This window comes from Saccopteryx bilineata, chromosome 12, assembly GCF_036850765.1.
Source record: "Saccopteryx bilineata isolate mSacBil1 chromosome 12, mSacBil1_pri_phased_curated, whole genome shotgun sequence".
In the NCBI taxonomy this organism is placed as follows: domain Eukaryota; kingdom Metazoa; phylum Chordata; class Mammalia; order Chiroptera; family Emballonuridae; genus Saccopteryx; species Saccopteryx bilineata.
The window spans coordinates 31,682,906-31,701,821 of record NC_089501.1 but is presented as its reverse complement, the minus strand read 5'-3'; the positions used below and the strand labels follow the sequence as shown (position 1 = coordinate 31,701,821).

The window sequence follows — 18,916 nt, the reverse complement described above, 5'->3', positions numbered from 1 at the left end:
CTGAATGTAGCCTGGAGCGAGTCTGAAAGATATTCCATCATTATGTCCTACTTCGATGCCTGAGCCACCCATATAATCCTCAACTCTTTCAGGAAATGAGAAAAGAGAACCTCTGTGAGTAACACAATCAAAGGATCTATTAGGAAAAAGCAAGTTCAAGAAAACGGCCACTATTTTTGGTTCTAAACTCAGACAGCAATTTCCAGGACTTTGTAGGATTGAGTTTCATGAGGCAGAGCCTTATACTGACCCTCTGTATAGGCTATGTTTTTGCTATTCATTTTTCTTCTTGCCAGGGAGTCATTTATTTGTTATTTATCACTTGACCATGTTGGAACCAGTGATGAGGTTTTGCTACTTTTATCAACTAGTCTATTATCTCTTTTTGGGCACGAGCCACGCACAACAAAAGAGAATGTTTATTAGAAAGAACATGCTAGACTAATTTGTTTTGACCGTAAAGATTTATGTGAGCAGAGAATGATAGGTTAGTGTGATGTAACAGATGTTCTATCTTATGGTGACATTTAATTCAGTAACTCATGAGCATTCACTTGCAAGACTAATTCAAGTAGATACGTAAATAAGTGTCTTCATGTGAGTTTTCCGAAGGGCTGGGCAATTGTAACAAGACCTAATGATAAATGACACCATATCTCTGATGAGTGGAACAAAAGTGTCTGGAGGATTGCTTTAAGCATTGTTATTCATGCCAGCCTGATTTAACATCTTCATTAATAATCTTCTCGAAGACAGAATAAAAGGATACTTGGGAAATTTGCTGGTGAAACCATATTTGGAGTTGAATACCAGGGAAATGGAAAGAGATTGAGTGGGCCTGGAAGTGTCACAGAATAAAAGATAATAGAGTACATGATTACAGACACAACCATTCTGGGGACATTCACTAGAAATAAAAAGTGTGTCTGGCTAGAACTGGGTTAAAAGTCGGGGCGCTTCAGTGGATTCCAGAACACAAAAAAAGAAGGGCAGCATAGGGTCCAGAGCTAACATTTATAAATCGCTCAGTTTACATGGTCTCATTTAATCTTTACCTCACTCTCTATTTTTTTTCTTTTCTTTTTTTTCTTTTTGCATTTTTCTGAAGCTGGAAACAGGGAGAGACAGACAGACTCCCACATGCGCCCGACCGGGATCCACCCAGCACACCCACCATGGGGCGACGCTCTGCCCACCAGGGGGCGATGCTCTGCCCATCCTGGGTGTCGCCATGTTGCGACCAGAGCCACTCTAGCGCCTGGGGCAGAGGCCACAGAGCCATCCCCAGCGCCCGGGCCATCTTCGCTCCAATGGAGCCTTGGCTGCGGGAGGGGAAGAGAGAGACAGAGAGGAAGGGGGGGGGTGGAGAAGCAAATGGGTGCTTCTCCTGTGTGCCCTGGCCGGGAATCGAACCTGGGTCCTCCACATGCTAGGCCGACGCTCTACCGCTGAGCCATCACTCTCTATTTTTATCATCAACTCATAGGTAATGAAGTTTCAGGTTTCTCTGAGTGGCTGCATGGTTACTGAGGAGCTGAGGAAGACCTTAACGCCAGGTCTGCTAGTTACTAAAACCTACGCATTGCTCACGCCCCTTGCCGCCTCCCAAGCACTTACTTGCTCTGTGCAGCCACATCCAAGCTTTCAGAAGCCAGAAATGTACAACTGCTGATGCTTACTTTTCCGGCAGTTGTTGAAAGTTACTGCATTAAACGTTTATGGTTAATTGTTTTAATTAGATGTTAGTTTCTAAACCCACTCTGGAAGCTTTCCCTCCAAATTTGGTTTCATTGCAAAAAGAACCTTGTTGTCAAATGTTACGAGTGTTGAGCAGATTTAGGTGGTGTTGGGGGAGAACTCATCTCTCAGCCACTCTCAGCCCTCATGTGCAGTCCGTCTCTGAGACCCGCTGGTTCTTCCAACCCGGCATCGCTAATCCCTGTCCCTTTCTTTCATTGTGATGATCTGATGCCAGTGCTTTCTTATCCTTCATCATTCTCCTTTCTTCAGTCTATCCTCCTTAAAGCTGCCAGGATGTGACTTGTTTATTTGACTGAATTTTCTACCATCTCCCTAGTCAAGGGTTGGAATAGAAACGAATATTTCTTGAGCACTGCTGTTATGCCAGGTGCTGTGGCCAGCACAGGACACCCACAGGTAAACAAGACGGGATTGCTGCCCTTGCGTAGCTCATCTAACTTCAGTGTGTCATGCTGTTGCTTATTCACATCCCAGGCTCCAAACCTCACAGTGGTTCTCTATCAAATAAATTAAGCCCAACTCCTGAGCTCAGCATTCAATGCTCTCTGGAAATGATCCCAACTACCATTTTGTTTCTATATTTTGATATAATTGAATACCTTTACCTTTCCTTTCTTACAAAGAGCTTATAGTCCAAATAAGTGATACCATATAAATAAGACTATAAATTTATCGTTGACAGAATTATTAAATTATCAAGGTAAATGTCCTTTGCTAATTTTGTGCCTCCCAAAATTTTAAAAATAAAATCTTCAAGTACCTCTATCTCTATATTTAAACTACCACCTGTCTTTCAAAGTCCCCTTCAAATACTTCATTTGCAAAACCGTCTGGAATCATTGCAGTCAGAGGTGAACTTGCTGTCCTCTGAGTTCTGCGGCTCTTTCTTTTGTCCTAAGCCCTGTTGGACTCAGTCTTGTTGATGTGTATGAGTTATTTATGCACTTCCTTTCTTCTTACTAGATTATAAGCTACATCCGAGTAGGAAGCCTGCCTTCCTCTTTTGTATCCACTGAGCTCTGTGCAATGCACAGAGAAATTTTTTCCTTTAATTTGCAAATTAAGTTACTGAACAAATTATTTGATTTCATTCAACAAATATATTGAGTACTTATGATGTTCCAGGCACTATAACATGTGCTTGAAATACATCCGTAAACAAAACAGACAAGAAACTAGTAGTGGTGGAAGGCATGGGAAAGACAGATAATAGACAATAAACATAATAAATTCTTTAATTCTGGAAAAAATTGTATAATATCTCAGAAGATAGTAAGTGTATTTACAGAAGGAAAAGAAAAACAAAACGGGGACTTTGATAGCCTTTGGGGTTGGGATTGTTAAAGTAGTTGGGGTAAGAGGTAAGGTCTGAACAAAGACATGAAGGTAGCAGGCAGATAGCTATGCAGCTATCTAGAGAAAGAGTGTTCCAGAAGAAATAACTGGAGCAAAGGCTCCCGAAGGTGGAGGTGGCGGGAGGGTGCAAACAGCCGTGATGTCAATGTGCAGAGAGGGGAAGTATTAGGACATGAAGTCAGAGTCAATGAGAGACCAGATCTTGTATTGCCTTCTGACCATTCTAAAGATTTTGAATTCCATTCTGAGAAAAATGAGGAGCCATTGCAAGAGTTTAGGGAGAACGAAATGATATGACTGTCAATTTAAACGTGATCAATTTTGACTGTTCTGTTGAAAATAGACTTTGGTAGGGGTAAGGGTAGAAGTAGGTGTAAAGACTATTTGGGGGTGATAGCAGTCATCCAGGCAAGAGATGACTGTGTCTTGGACAAGGGAGGTGGTGGTGGGGAGAGTGCTTGATTTCTGGATCAATAAGACTGCAGTGTTTCCAGACTGTATAACTGGAGGGGTGGAGTGACCGTTACCTGAGATGAGAAGGCTGCAGGTAGAGTAGGTTTAGAGAAGTTCAGTGTTGGTCATGTTGAGTTTGAGATGTCCATTAGAGGCACAGACATTATAGTGGAGACATCAAATAACCAAAATCATAACAACAATAAAAAGAAGATGGAGTGGTTACATAAGTGTGGTAGTAATCATGAGTTAGAGGGAGATGTCATATAAAGGGAAAGATTGAACTAATTAATCATTTTGAATGTCTCAGGTTTAAGATCAAGCATCAGGCATGACAGAGACTCCTATGTGTTCATCCCCTAAATCCATTTTTCTTTCACACATATTTACAGAATCTCAGTTTTTTGATGGTCTCATGGCTGTCTAATATAAAGATAACATTTTCCAGTGTCTTTTAGAACTAGGTGGAATCATTTAGTTGAATTCTGACCCATTAAATGAAAGCAGAAATATTGTGTGGCATTTCTAGGAAGGTTGCTGGAAAGGAAGTGACTCATCTGGGAGAGGCCTCTTTTGTTTTTTCCTGTTGTTTCCCTCGTCTGGAATACAGCAGGAATGGCTAGAGCTCCAGCAGCTATCTTGGGCAATAAGGACAAGTGTCACACCCTAATGATGACAGATTGTAGAACTAGAAGGATCCTTGGTCTCTTATCCTTAATTTTGTGAGGCCGCAACACCTACTCTGGACTGCCAATCTCCAAACTTCTTTCATGAAGGATAGAGATAAACTTTTGTCCTTGTTTAAGTCACTAACACACGAAATTATTTAGTTATTTTGTCTTCCATATCATTCTGAAAGAGGTAATGAAAAGAACTTTTCAATGTCTTGATCTATAATAGCGCTTGTTTTTTTTTTATAAGAATGATAATAAAGAATTTTATAATTCCAAAAGAGAGTGAGGAGAAATCACCTTAAAGGGAAACATAGGCACACACGAGCGCACGCGTGCGCACACACACACACACACACACACACGCACACACACACACACTCTCTCTCTCTCTCTCTCTCTCTCTCTCTCCTTTTTTCTGAGATAAACCATTGCCATCTGTTAAGAAAGATTTTCTTGGTTCTCCAAAAAGAGACAGCTCCCTTTTCTAGCTCTATACCCCATCTCAAGCTTCTACTCTAGTGCCTAAAATATCTTGTAACAACTTTGTTCACTGGCTTTGCCCTCGTGCATCAGTGACATTCACAGGTTTGTTCATTTACTCTTGAAAATAATTTTGAAAAATTATGCTCTCCCTGTACGTTTTAGAATGGACAAATTTCAATGGTAACAAACCATGTAATGTCATGCATATTTGTGAATATCATATTTTAATATAAAGTCATTATAACACTTTTTTTGTGAATTAACTATATCTAAAGAAATCTAAAAACCAATGACATTTGCCTGACTGGTGGTGGCACAGTGAATTAAGCATTAACCTGGGATACTGAGGTCCCAGGTTCGAAACCTTGATTTCACAGACTTGAGCATGGGCTCATCTGGCTTGAGTGTGGAATTATCCACACATTCCCAAGGTTTCTGGCTTGAGCAAGGGGTCATTGGCTGGGTTTGAGTCCCCTAATCAAGGCACGAATGAGAAGCAATCAATAGACAACTAAAGTGAAGTAACAATGAGTTGATAGTTCTCATTGTTCTCCCTTCCTGTCTCTCTTCTTTCTCTCAATAACTAACTAACTAACTAAATACCAATGATATTTAATGTCCATTCATCACTCATTGAAAAAGACTCATGATAATTTATTTTTTAAGTCAGAAATTTTAAATTGATTCTTTTTCCTCTAGAAGTTATATTTCCATTGTATTTCCCCATAGAATTTTATTTTATGTAATATATTTTGTATAAAATTCTTTTTTTGTCACCCTATTATATTTCCTTGCAACATAAATAAGTATATACATTGAAATTTTAATTTAACAAATTTTCCTAACATCAGTCTTTATGTAGTGAATGTTCTTACAGCTTGAGTTTACAATGCAATTGTTATTCATAACTAACTAATCAAAATACATGTGTATTACAAATTTGAAAACATAATTTGCTTAAGAATAAAAATTAATTAAAGATGCTTCTATTTACAAGACATCTAGGAGCGTTATAGTACCTCAGTTATAGAAGATTTCCTTTAATATTTTCAGTTGTTCTTTTGGTATTTTTTTACACTGAGGTAGCATGTGATATTGGCACAACTGGAACAATATGCAATACACATCATGGGTAAGAGCTATGTCTTTCTTTTGTAAAGTGGGAACAGATTGATAGTGATAGAGTAGTGGAAAAGTGGGAACAGCTTGACTGCTCTACAATTACATTCCTGGCACGTCAGCTTCAGGACCTGAAAATGAAATCTGTTAGAACTATTCATGGCCATGTCCCCCTTGGAAAGTCTTCATGTATCCCCACGGGCACACATACCTGGTCTGAAAACTGCTACCACACATGATTGCCATTCAGAGCAAAGAGCATATCTTATTCATCTCTGTGCCCCAGCCTGTGGCGCAGTGCCACTTAAAACGCAAATATTTGTTAAATGGACACTGAATAATTAATTTTCCAAACCTAAAAGTTTAGTAGCTAAAAGTTTAAGTAACTGCTAAAAGAAAAAGAGTCTTGTTAAATTTTTGGTCAATAACTGATAGAAGCCAAATTTGGGATCTTTTGTTGTGAAATCTTTAGACTTAGGCAAAAACCAAAGAGACTAAAATTATTATAGTAATAAGCCCTCTCTTACTACTCATTCACAGATGACTAAGATCAGGTAAATGACTTCAGAAATAACATATATCAGATGCAATTAGTCAATTTTAAAATAAAAAGTAAGAAAATCATTATAACAAAATTTTCAATCAATGCTTCTCATTCATCATGTTGTAGCCTTGATGTAGGGTAAGAAGAATATAACAATCAGCAGTAGCAGCTACTAAATGGGCAATGGGGGTGCATGCCTTGGCTCGCTGGTCTCCCTGGTCTGTGTGCTACTACCTCTGTTTGTCAGATTTCTACCCTGTGTCTCTGTGGGTATTCAGTGTTGCCAATAGTCTTAATATCTCCAGTGTTACTCGGGTTTTGTCTTTCTTGCTGCATGTGTTCAGTGTGTTTAATGATTCATCCATCTTCCATCTACCTATCCACTCATCTGTCCATCCATCCATCCACCCATTTGCCCATCCGGCAAACTTCCCACCACCGAACAGTATTCACTGAACACCAGAACTGCACTGGATTCTGAGGATACAACAGTGAATGAAGTGGATGGCCAGGAGCATGCAGACTGTAGGGGATTTGACTTGCCAGGCAGCAGCAAGTTAGGGAGAAAACATTGTGATAGAAGAATTAATAAAGAGCTGTGAAGTCTTATAACAGGGGCATGGAAGATGGACATTTAAAGAAAAAGAAGGCTTTCAGAGGAAGATATATTGAGGTTGTGGTTAAAAGAATGAGTGAGAGAAGAGTCAGAGAGTTCAGGCAATGTTGAGGGAATATGTTTCATGAAAATAAGCAGAGGGAAGAGCATGTGTTGAAGACCTGTAAGCAAGAGGGGCACTGTATTTTTCTTCCCTGTTTTATTTTATGTTTTATCATTAGAAATCATCACTTTCTAATATACTGCATATTTTACTTACTTATTTTCTGTTTTCTGTACTAGAACACAGGGGTTTTTATTTGTTTTGTTTATCTCCTATATTCCCAGTACCTGGCACATACTAATCCCCTCAATGAATATTTATTGAATGAATAAAGGAATGAGTGATATGTTTGCGACTCGGAAAGTAGTTCAGACTGGATGATACAGAGAGTCTGCATTAAGAAATGACGGGGTGCTCGCTTCGGCAGCACATATACTAAAATTGGAACTATACAGAGAAGATCAGCATGGCTCCTGCGTGAGGATGACATGCAAATTCGTGAAGCATTCTAAATTTTTTGCACAGCTAAAGACAATAAGAACAAAATAAAAAGACAAGCTACACAATGGGAGAACATATTTGACAATACATCTGATAAGGGGTTAATAACCAAAATTTATAAAGAATTTGTAAATCTCAACACCAGGAAGACAAACAATCCAATCAAAAATAGGCAAAAGAAATGAATAGACACTTCTCCAAAGAGGACATACAGATGGCCAATAGGCATATGAAAAAATGCTCAACATCACTAATCATTAGAGAAATGCAATTAAAACCACAATGAGATATCACTTCACACCAGTCAGAATGGCGCTCATCAACAAAACAACACAGAATAAGTGCTGGCGAGGATGTGGAGAAAAGGGAACCCTCCTGCACTGCTGGTGGGAATGCAGACTGGTGCAGCCACTGTGGAAAACAGTATGGAGATTCCTCAAAAAATTAAAAATCGAACTGCCTTTTGACCCAGCTATCTTACTTTTAGGAATATACCCTAAGAACACCATAGAACTGTTTGAAAAGGAGAAATGCACCCCCATTTTTATGTCGACATTGTTTACAATAGTGAAGATCTGGAAACAGCCTAAGTGTCTGTCAGTGGATTAAAAAGCTTTGATACATATATACTATGGAATACTACTCAGCCATGAGAAATGATGACATCGGATCATTTACAATAACATGGATGGACCTTGATAACATTATACTGAGTGAAATAAGTAAATCAGAAAAAACTAAGAACTATATGAATCCATATATAGATGGGACATAAAAATGAGACTCAGAGACAAGGACAAGAATGTGATGGTAACAGGGGGTGGGGTAGGGGGGTAGGGGGCGAGGAAGGAGAGAGAGGGGGTGGGGGAGGGGAGGGGCACAAAGAAAACCAGATAGAAGGTGACGGAAGACAATTTGACTTTGGGTGAGGGGTATGCAACATAATCAAATGTCAAAGTAATCTGGAGATGTTTTCTCTGAACATATGTACCCTGATTTATCAATGTCACCGCATTAAAATTAATTAAAAAAATTTAAAAAAGGATGTATTTGTATAATAAAAATAATGACTCACTCATAAAAAAAAGAAATGACGGGAAGAGAAGGTAGAAAGTATAGCAGGGTCAGAGCATGGCGGGATTTGTAAATTGTGTTCAGACATTTGGACTCAATCCTGAGAGCAATGGAATTTTAAGCAGCTGTCTATGGGTCAGATTTAAGTTTCAGCAGAGGAAACACAAATGCCAGCCTGACTGTAAACAAGACATTAAAGATGTTGGTGTTTTGCAGCAGGGGAGGGCTGGGCTCAGCAAGCTGGAAGATACTACCGGTGTCTCGGTGTCTCGTAGCGAATGGCCATAGTTATTTCTGCCTCACTCAGAGGGAGGCGGCTCTGCTCCTCTAGGCTCTTCTGGCTTTCAGTAAAAAGTAGATTGAAAAAAAGAAGAAAGTCATCAGAAGCTCACGGATCACTGAGCATAGAATAGGATGATGCCACTTGACTCTCCATTGAAATCCCAGCACTGTTTTGGAATCCCACCTGGGGTAACCACAGCCGCCTACCTTCAAGAGCATCAGCTCAGCAACTTTACATTATTCCAATGACAGCTTGTTCTAGTGTTGCCAACTCTTCATACTTGTAGTTTTAAGAATAATTTTCATCTTAAAGTTGAAAGAGAAAATACCCACCTTTGTGTCAACAAAACCTATTAGAATTTTAATTTGGAAAACAAAAACAAAACAAAAGCCTTAAAACCCCTAGAGTAAAACTTTTAGTTTTCACCGTGTCTGAATTATCAAATACTAGCCACCCGAAGAACAGAACAGTCCTTTTGTTCCTGAATGACAACACATCTGGCATTTAATAAACCACTAACACGGGTTTTCAAATTAAATCAAAAGCCTATTTGTCAAAGAAACTCTGGCAGAGCAGATCTGCCTTCATACAAGGCAGCTTTAAGCTGGTGGCACCCCCGCCCCCACATTTAATAGACACTTTCTTTGATTAAAATACTCAGAATGATGTTAATAAACTGAGTCTGGTGTATTCCGAATCAGAGTTAATTACTCTTTGAAACTAGAGGATACAGAAATAAAAACAACAGGAACATAATCTGTTTTCATTTTTAATTGCTCACGAAACAGAGAAGCAGGACTCTAGCAGATAATGAAGTGACTGAGTTCTCTCCTAACAGCCAAGGGGTCTCCTTGGTAACGCTGCAAGAGTCCCAGCCCAGGAGGCCGCAGAGGAACCGAAGCTCCTCCTTGAGTCCTAACCAAGACCTTGGCCTTGGAAGAAGCTACAGCACTGCCATGTTCACTGCCTGTTTGAAGGCATCTCTCTGCTGTTGGCTCTACACCTGCCCAAGTCACTGCTCTGAGAGCAAGGACCCTGCACATCAGTTGCTGTCCAAGGGGCAGGACTGCGTTTGATCAGAGCCACAGACATGTCACAAACAAGCCACCTCGCTGTGAACAGCAGAAACTTTATAAATCAGAAAATCAAATTAGAGCCTCCTTTTTACAATTTTCCCATCCCTAGCCCAGAATCCCTTTCCTGTTACAGAAATTGTGTGGTTATGTATAATCTTTGCAGGAAGTAGCTTGTTTGAGTAGAGTTCATAGGACCATGTGGGAGGAACATTTCTCCTGACTTTGTCAACTTCATATATGGTTCAGAATCATTAGAATAAAATGTGGTTAAAAATGCTGACCTCCTCCAAGTGCTTGTAATAAGTGATTAAGAAAAATGATTGTAAAGTTCTGCAAGACAGTCTAAAATGTAGTAAATATAATGTTTTATGGAGCGATTAATCACTAATTATTTTATTCATTAGGTTGCTCTGTTACTGGATAGAATTGGACTTTATCAAAAGGAATTAAATTTTAAATTGAACTGAAAGTGATTTTTTTTTGCGATTGTCATAACCAATATTGTATCTGATTTAATGCTTACTTTGCCCAACGGCTGAGCCCGTGTGTGTGTGTGTGTGTGTGTGTGTGTGTGTGTGTGTGTGTGTGTAGGGTTGCAGGGTGGAGGGACAGAAGGTAAAATTTTGGGTTTTCTCTTTCACATATTCTGTTCCATTTCAGTCCTGGGCACCTGGACTGTTCCCAGTCTGATGAGAGATCCGAAGCGCCTTGATTGCCTTTGTGTTAAACGTGGGTTGGCAGTTCAGCTAGTGAGCTGAGCCCAGAGAGCAGACAATGGGAGGGAGCCCCCTGACTCAGGCTTCACTCCAGCTGCCCGGGCTCTCTCTTTATCTCAGGGCAGAAGCACAGGCTGGGCGTTAGGCAATAACCTTATTTATCTGAACCAGAAGAACATACCCAACAAAAGGAGGGAGAGGAAGCCCTCTGCCATTTTATCTCATTTAGAGTGAGTCTGGATTGTAGCAGTCACGCACAGGGAGGTCTCAAAGCCACATAATTCCTGGCACATCCTCTCTATTGTACTCTTGTTAACCAATTCTCATGTGTGCGTGTTTCTATATAATTTTCCTGTACATATACGTATTCACAATATATTGTGTACTATATAGTGCATATATATTTTTTCACTGCCTACCATGGTTTTTAATACTTTCTTAATCTATCACTCATTTTAAAATATGAGTCTGAGTGACAGATCCGCTCTCTAGAAAGCTGTGCACAGGTCCCTGCTCACAATCTGCGTGTTATTCATTTCCTGAAAGCTCATTCACGTCTTAACCAAGCAGGCCCTCGGTAGGCTAAAGGGATACATTTCCAACAATTTTTGAATATCGTATGTTGTTATTTAAAACAGTTCAGCTTGTATGTTATAGACCATGATTTTTGCATTTGAAATGAAAACCTGAAGAGTTATTCCAGTTCCTCATCTAAAGCTTGATGCAGAGTGGGGATTTCTGACCCAGGTCCTTTTCTGTACAGCTAATTAACTGTTTTCACAAAAGAGAGAATATATTTTATATATGATACTTAATCGTAATATGTCCAAGACCCTGGATCTGAAAGCAAGGTTGGTTTCTGGCAGGATGATGCTCAGCTTAAAGCGATAAGAACATTCCGTTTTCAATTATTACAGAGAACTGGGTTTTAATTCCCAAAGCACAGCACCTTGTGCTGCCTCTAGTGCCCTCTAAAATGTTCCTCAACATGCTGCGCATGCCTCAAGGATCCGTTTACACCTTTCTTCCTCTATGAGTTTTTCTGCTTTCAGAAATCATCAGTAGAATCAATTACTGTCTTCCCACCTCATTTTGTCTGTAGCTAGCCACTGAAGAGTACCGTATTTCCCCATGTATAAGACGCATCTGAATTTGGGGGCCCGGAATTTGAAAAAAGAAATGTATTACATAAAGTTATTGAACTCTAGTTTTATTCATCATTAAACAATGAGTAAAAAGACAACAAGTGCAAAAAAAGTGGGAAATGCAAGTAAAAAAATTTACAACCACTCTATAAGATGCACCCAGTTTTTAGACCGCAAATTTTTCAAAAAAAAGTGAGTCTTCTACATGGGGAGATACGGTACTATTTAGCAGAGTCTCCCTAGGTCTGAGCCACTTGCCTAATTCTCTCGCTTCCCTCCCTGCAATAGGATGGCCTGGAGGAGATCTCTTAGTAACCTGCCACACAGTAGGTGATCCATGTGCGTTTTAGAGGCAGCCTGAATATTTCTTAGGTACTTGGGCTCCGGAGACAAAGCACTTGAGTTCCAATCCCAGCGTTGCCTTTAACCAGCTGTTTGTTTTCAGGAAAAACACTTGAATTTCCTAAGTATCAACTTTTATCTTTCTGTAAAATAGGTATGATATTAGTGCCCACCTAACTGGGCTTTGTGAAGATGAAATGATATAATACATAAAAAGCATTTAGCACCACATCTGAATCATAGTGAGTATTGAATAAAGATTAGTTATATGATTTGCTAAACTGAATTTTACAGGGAATTTATATTTTTGGAGTTCCTTCAGATAGCCAAGAGTGGTATATAGCCAAATATTGAAGGCAGCATAATTTTTGGAGAGGCAGAACTGAAACTTAATTTGGCTGATAAAAGATTTATCTTTTATCCTAGTCAGCAGTAGGCTATTGGAAGTAACTTTATGATATTGTGTGATATTGGTTTGCCTTCAACATCGTTTCTATAACATAAAGACATAGAGCTCTAGCCTCCAAGAGAACCCAAGACCAGTTGAGCAGGGGACTGATGAAGAGAGTATCTGAAATGTGGTTTCTGAGTCCTAGATCCCAATTTCTCTCTTGTCATTAGCAAAAGGATCCTTTTCTTTCCTATCAGATCAGATGCTGATGAGTTTACCGCTAGAAAAAATAATAGCTTACTTTATTGTGGTAACTAACATCTTGGGATACAAAGAACAACATAGGTATTTATTCTTCAAAGGCTGTTTTAAGTTGTATCTATATGCACACCTTTAGCGAACTCCTCAAACCTTTCTCAAACTGGGATTAAGTTTTCCTGGATTTTGCACTTTGGTTTTAAACAAATGTTTGAGGACCGAGGTTATATTTTGTTCATGTTTGTGGTTCTACATCCTAGCATATCATCCAATCTATGCAATAAATAGTTGCTGATTAAAAGTATACAAAACTGTATGTTGCATTGAAAAGGTTGCGTTGGAATGTTTATTTTAAGCAAAGAAATAAAAATAAAAATTATTAAAAACTATTTGCACTTTAAAAGTTGAGTAAGGAATCATTTTGGAGAACATTTTCTGTATCTACAGGAGACAGATCGGAGTATCTTGCTTTTGAGAATCAATTTTTGTCAATTAGCAGCGAGTACTTAATTCTTCATTATTGTTGATATTTTATACTCTCTTGTTTTTATGACTTTAACATCTGGCATATTTCTGACATCTGTCTAAATGTGAACTTACTGTGTTTTCTATATGCTATATGTCAAAGTACAGTTTTACAACCCTCATTTTTACATACAAGTCCCCCAGTAGCAGTATTTTACTCTCAAACTCCACTGATAAGATTTATTTGATGATGAGAAATTAGAATTATGTAAACATTGACATTATTTGGGAATGAGTCAAGTAGCCAATTGTGTTGATTGATTTCCTTTGTCTAATAACAGACATTTGAATAAGTAAGGATTGACAGGAACAGAAAATCTGCGTGGGGGCCTCTGGTGCGGTCACCCATTCTGTTTTACCTGTCAAATATCTCTGTTTCCCAAGCAATAAATTTAGCTGCTGAGATGGTTTAGAAAATTTACTTTTAGTGTTTTCTTTTTCTTTAGTTTTTAGCTCATAATCAAAAGACTTTCTTAGTTCTGTCATTCTGTCCTCTCTCTTATGGCCATATCTATCCCAGCTCTAGGTGCTGGCTGACAGCCTAGGAGAGCCCAGGGCTGAAACACATACTTGGTGGAGCCATAAACCTTGAAATACCAGTTTCTATCTAGGCCAAAAGCGAATCAACTGGATGGAGAAAGGCTTTTGAAAAAACTGTTTCAATTGCACTTAATTAGAAATAAATGAGGCCCTCCCTGGCCAATTGGCTCAGTAGTGGAGTGTCCGTCCGGAGTGTGGATGCCTTGGGTTCGATTCCCGGTCAGGGCACACAGGAGAGACGCCCATCTGCTTCTCCACCCCTCCTCAGGAGCTGGAAGCGCTGGGTTGCGAGCATGGCCCCAGATGGGCCGGGCATTGGCCCCAAACACAGGTGGCTGGGTGGGTCCCAGTTGAGGTGCATGAGGGAGTCTGTCTTTCTATCTCCCCTCCTCTCACTTGGGAAAAAAAGGATATTCTTCCTCAAGCTGCAGCATCTTGTATAAGGCATTTGTTTTATGGGGATTTGACAAGAATACTTTTATTTATTTATTTATTTATTTATTTATTTATTTATTTATTTATTGCTGAAGTGAGAAGGCACACAGACAGACTCCCTCATGCGTCTGACTGGGATCCACCTAGCATGCGCACTAGGGGTGATGCTCTGCCCATCTGAGGCATTGCTCTGTTGCAATTGGAGCTGTTCTAATGCCTGAGGCAGAGGCCATGGAGCCATCCTCAGCACCCGGGCCAACTTTTGCTCCAATGGAGCCTTGGCTGCGGGAGGGGAAGAGAGAAACAGAGAGGAAGGAGAGGGGGAGGGGTGGAGAAGCAGATGGGCGCTTCTCCTGTGTGCCCTGGCTGGAAATTGAACCTGGAACATCCACAGGCCAGGCTGATGCTCTACCACTGAGCCAACCAGCCATGGCTTGACAGAAATTCTTTCATCATTACATTTCTTCAAAAGCTCTACTAAAATTGATATCAATAATTTCCTTTCATGTAATGATTTTGTGAAGGACAACCAAATGTTTCCAAAGAATCCTGTTGAAAATTCTGGGAGTGATTAATGACATAGGTTTTTTTTTTTTTTTTTTTTTTTTTTTCCCTTGCATTTTTCCGAATATGGACATGGGGAGGCAGTCAGACAGACTCCCGCATGCACCCAACCGGGATCCACCTGGCATGCCCACCAGGGGGCGATGTTCTGCCCCTCTGGGGCTTCGCTCTGTTGCATCCAGAGCCATCCTAGTGCCTGAGGCAGAGGTCATGGAGCCATCCTCAGCTGCGGGAGGGGAAGAGAGAGACAGAGAGGAAGGAGAGGGGGAGGGGTGGAGAAGCAGATGGGCACTTCTCTTGTGTGCCCTGGCTGGGAATCGAACCTGGGACTCCTGCACACCAGGCCGATGCTCTACCACTGAGCCAACAGGCCAGGGCCGACATAGGTTTTAATATCTGAAATAATACCATGGGTGAAAGTTCTCCTGGCCAACCCACTCATGCTGCTTAACTATTTTTTTTAACAGCAATATCTATTGTCTTTGATAACATACCTCTGACTCAGGCCAATAAAGTTCAGAAATGGCCCTAGATACATGAATCTGAATTAGGACTACTTCTGAATAGTATCATTTATAGAAGTCCTACAAGGACTGGCTTCAACTGGCCATTATATATGAGATTATTTCCAAGAAGACAGATATTCTCAGACCCAGGGAGTAGGCACAAGGATCCCACTTGACTTCAAACAATTTCAATCCTGCATTGGAGCAAATTGAATTCCTTGGCTGTTCTTGGAAACCAATTTAATCTTTCTTGGGGGATATCCTGGGCCTGTTTCAAACCCATGCTCTTTGGCTATGGTCATCGTTGAGGCTGACCATGAATGAAGCCTTCTCCGAGGGCGGGAACCCGGTGTCAGGACAGGGCCTAAGGCAGCTGGCCGTGTGGGTCTGGCTCAGCACTGAACTCCCTTACCTGATAGAGGTTGGCGAGGTGGTGGTTAGTTTTGATCAAAAATGGCTGGTTCACCCCCGGGTGGTCAACATCGTGTGCTGCTGCAGCCAGCAGTCCAAGCATGATGTCCAGAGGTGTGAGAAAGCTGGCGAGCTGTTAAAAAAGTCCAATTGGAAGGTCAGTGGGTATGTTTTCACAAATAGGTCAGCATTTGTTTTGGCTAAATCAGATCAAAAGAAGCACCACAATACTGTTCTGGCCTGACATCCTCCAGACTTTGACCTTCTAAAGCAATCAGGGAGCTGACAGTCAGGTGGAATCACATGGAAAAAGAAAGGACTGTGTGTGAAGTAACTGAACAGGTCGAAGACCATCCTGTCCCCTCCCTTCCCGACTGCTACTCTGTTTCTTTCTGTTATCATAGTGCCATTGCCTGTCTGTTGGTAAGGAGAAGGCACTGACTGATACCAGCCTTGCTACTACAGAGAGCTTTAAATGAGGTAAAAAGTGAAAACCAAAATTATGGCCTCATAGAAAAAATCATTTGCGTATTTCAACCATCCACTGTCTCACTGCCACATTTTTGCATATGAAATCAAGAGTGGGCTGAATTGCAAAATTTGTGGATTTCTTCAACGTGCAGGAGATTGTGGGGGATGTATGAGAATCTATTTATTTTTATTTTTAATTTTTTTAAAATTTTGCTTAGCAAGGAAAACAAACCAGGGAAAGGGCATCCAGTACTAACTTTAATTATACAACTTTCAGGCTACCTAGAAATTAAAACACAAAATCTTTAATGTCTTTGGGCTGTTTTATATGGATGAGGCATCTACCCAGCTCTGTCTTGGGAATGCTTGTCTGGCATCTATGTAGTCGGTGGTTGATGTTAGAACTGATTGAACTAAACGGAGTCAGGTACTTGGATATTATTTACAAAAACCTTAAGGAAATCCATCCTGTATGTTATACCAACTGTTAACCCGGCTAAGAAATGCCTTGGTTTTGAGTTAAGCAGCACTATTCTCACGTTTTAATTTGGGATTGATTTATCACATTAGAGCACACGCTTGCTAAGAGGCCTTTGATGTTCAATAAGTTTTCTTGGGCCCAAATCAGGACGTCTAGTTGCCTTGGTAGGAAATGGAGCTTGAGCCATGAGGAGTCTTGTTTTCTACTGTCAATCAAAATCCATGAGGTGGGAGACTTCTCAGAGAATTTCAGTGCTGGAACCATGTGTAGCAAAGATTCAAGGCAAATAGCTAGTTCCTGGGACTATTGAAGATATCTAGGATGTAGCTTGTCATAGGGAGGGTTGCTTTTGTCCTGATGCAGCCTTTCATACAAATTATGAAAGGAAATCTCAGGAAATTTACATCCTCTTTCATGAGTATTGCACAATTTTCAGAGCGGATACTGGAACTTTAATATAAACAAGTTGTATTCATATTGTGAATGACCCTTAAAGTTATTCTGATATGTTGGGTGATATGGGACCCAGCAGGTCTTTAACTGGACATTTCCAGCTGGCTGAAGGGGCAGCCAGGTCTGGCCTTACCTTTGGCTCCTTCAGGTAGCAGTGCATGGCCTGGGTGACATCGGCTGCGTGGACCGCATTGTGATACGGGTTTTGACTGTGATAATCTTCTTGAACCATGACTGGGAGGTAAACAGATAACTCAATCAGCTAAAAACCAAACAAGAAGGGCATACAATCTCCGATTGATTGAGAGTCCCTTTTGCTTAAAAATATTAGTGTCTCCAAAACGCGCACCCTGGGGATTCTTTAAAAATGAACGTGGCTTGGAAGCTTGGCAGTTCCACTGAGCTGTTTTCAGTGGAGAGGAGGGGGAGGGCAGGTGGGAAAAGGTTAAAAGGATTTGTGGGGCCCTTGGGAATCTTCACCACCTTCCAAAGTCACGGCTCTCTGGCACTCATAAAGGCTTTCATTCATAAGAAAAATAAATATGTAGGAAAAGGACAACTTTATTTCACACTGCGGTTTAATTATTTAAGTTTACTGCCTTTTATGAATAATAAGCCATAAAAGAAGTTTCCTTTTAAACAGCCCTAGCAGGTAGCATCAGACCCCTGATATTCAAAGATGAGTTTATACCACTTGAGCCACAAAGACTGACCAAAGCAAAACTGAGCCTTCTTCAGGCAGATTTTCAATTTACTGTGTTGCTCCAGCTGAGGTCTCCTTGGCTTTATTGCTACCTTATTCAGATGAAGTTATCATCTTTCACATCCTTCTAATTTAGGGACCAGAGTGCCCTTGGAACCAAGTAGAGACATAAGCAAGGAAATTTTGGTTTGCTGTTTACAGAAGCCACTGGCCTGTTGCAGCTAATTACCAAGGCAATGCTTAGGATGTTGCCATATAATCAGTGTATAGAATGTCTAGATTTGCAAGTGTGGCCATATCTTGTGAGCCCATGCTATGCATTTTGCTGTGGATTCTGGTGTTATTTTTGCCATAAATCTTGGAATTTTCACATGTACTCTGGGTGCCTACACATGTCCAAAGTATCCGTACTCTCCCTCTTTAGACAAATCAAAATGATTTGGTTTTATTCGTGGCTATTACTTTGCTCAAGTGATCTAAATTCAATTAACTTGAGGCTATTTGTGTTTCTGAAACTGAGCCATATTGTGGCTGCTTTCAAATTTTTCTGTTGTGCCACATATATCTTTTATTCAGCAAGTTTATTTTACAATTATACTTGAATTCTGGGTTTACTATTTATTATTTGTAGTAGGTGAGTTATTTAACCACAGGGCTCCTCCGTTTTCTTCTCTGTAAAATCGGGATAACAATAGCTCCAGTGCAAGTCCTCAGAAGAGTTCCCAGCTTAGGTAAGCACCATGTAAGCCTGGCTGTTGCTACTGTTGTTGTTATCACTGTCACTGTTACATTATGCTTGATGGCATCAAGTCAGCTTTCAGATTCAAAGCACAGCCACAGGGTAAATCAAAGAAGCTGGAAACATGCTAAGTGGCAGCAGAAAGTTTTGTGGTTATTAAAAATGTGCCCTGGATAATTCACTGGCAGATAAACAAGAATATATATGAAGTCAATTAAGAACTGGGACTTCTTTTTGATAGAGTGACAGTGAC

The 18,916-nt window shown here is 40.3% G+C and overlaps 1 protein-coding gene and 1 non-coding gene across 4 annotated transcripts in view; one reads left to right on the top strand and one right to left on the bottom strand.

The window, feature by feature from the left end:
* The window catches only part of PDE7B (phosphodiesterase 7B), a 336,495-nt gene that overhangs the window by 16,398 nt on the left and 301,181 nt on the right, over window positions 1–18,916 (bottom strand). For all 3 annotated transcript variants that reach the window (XM_066248440.1, XM_066248442.1, XM_066248441.1), the window contains 2 exons: window positions 17,355–17,455; window positions 15,818–15,949 (listed from right to left, as the gene is read on the bottom strand). In XM_066248440.1, coding sequence (XP_066104537.1) covers window positions 15,818–15,949; window positions 17,355–17,455 — 233 coding nt within the window. The remainder of the gene's footprint in view (window positions 1–15,817; window positions 15,950–17,354; window positions 17,456–18,916) is intronic.
* On the top strand, window positions 7,461–7,567 carry LOC136316498 (U6 spliceosomal RNA). Its single transcript, XR_010727730.1, has one exon. It is a non-coding gene; the product is annotated as a U6 spliceosomal RNA (small nuclear RNA).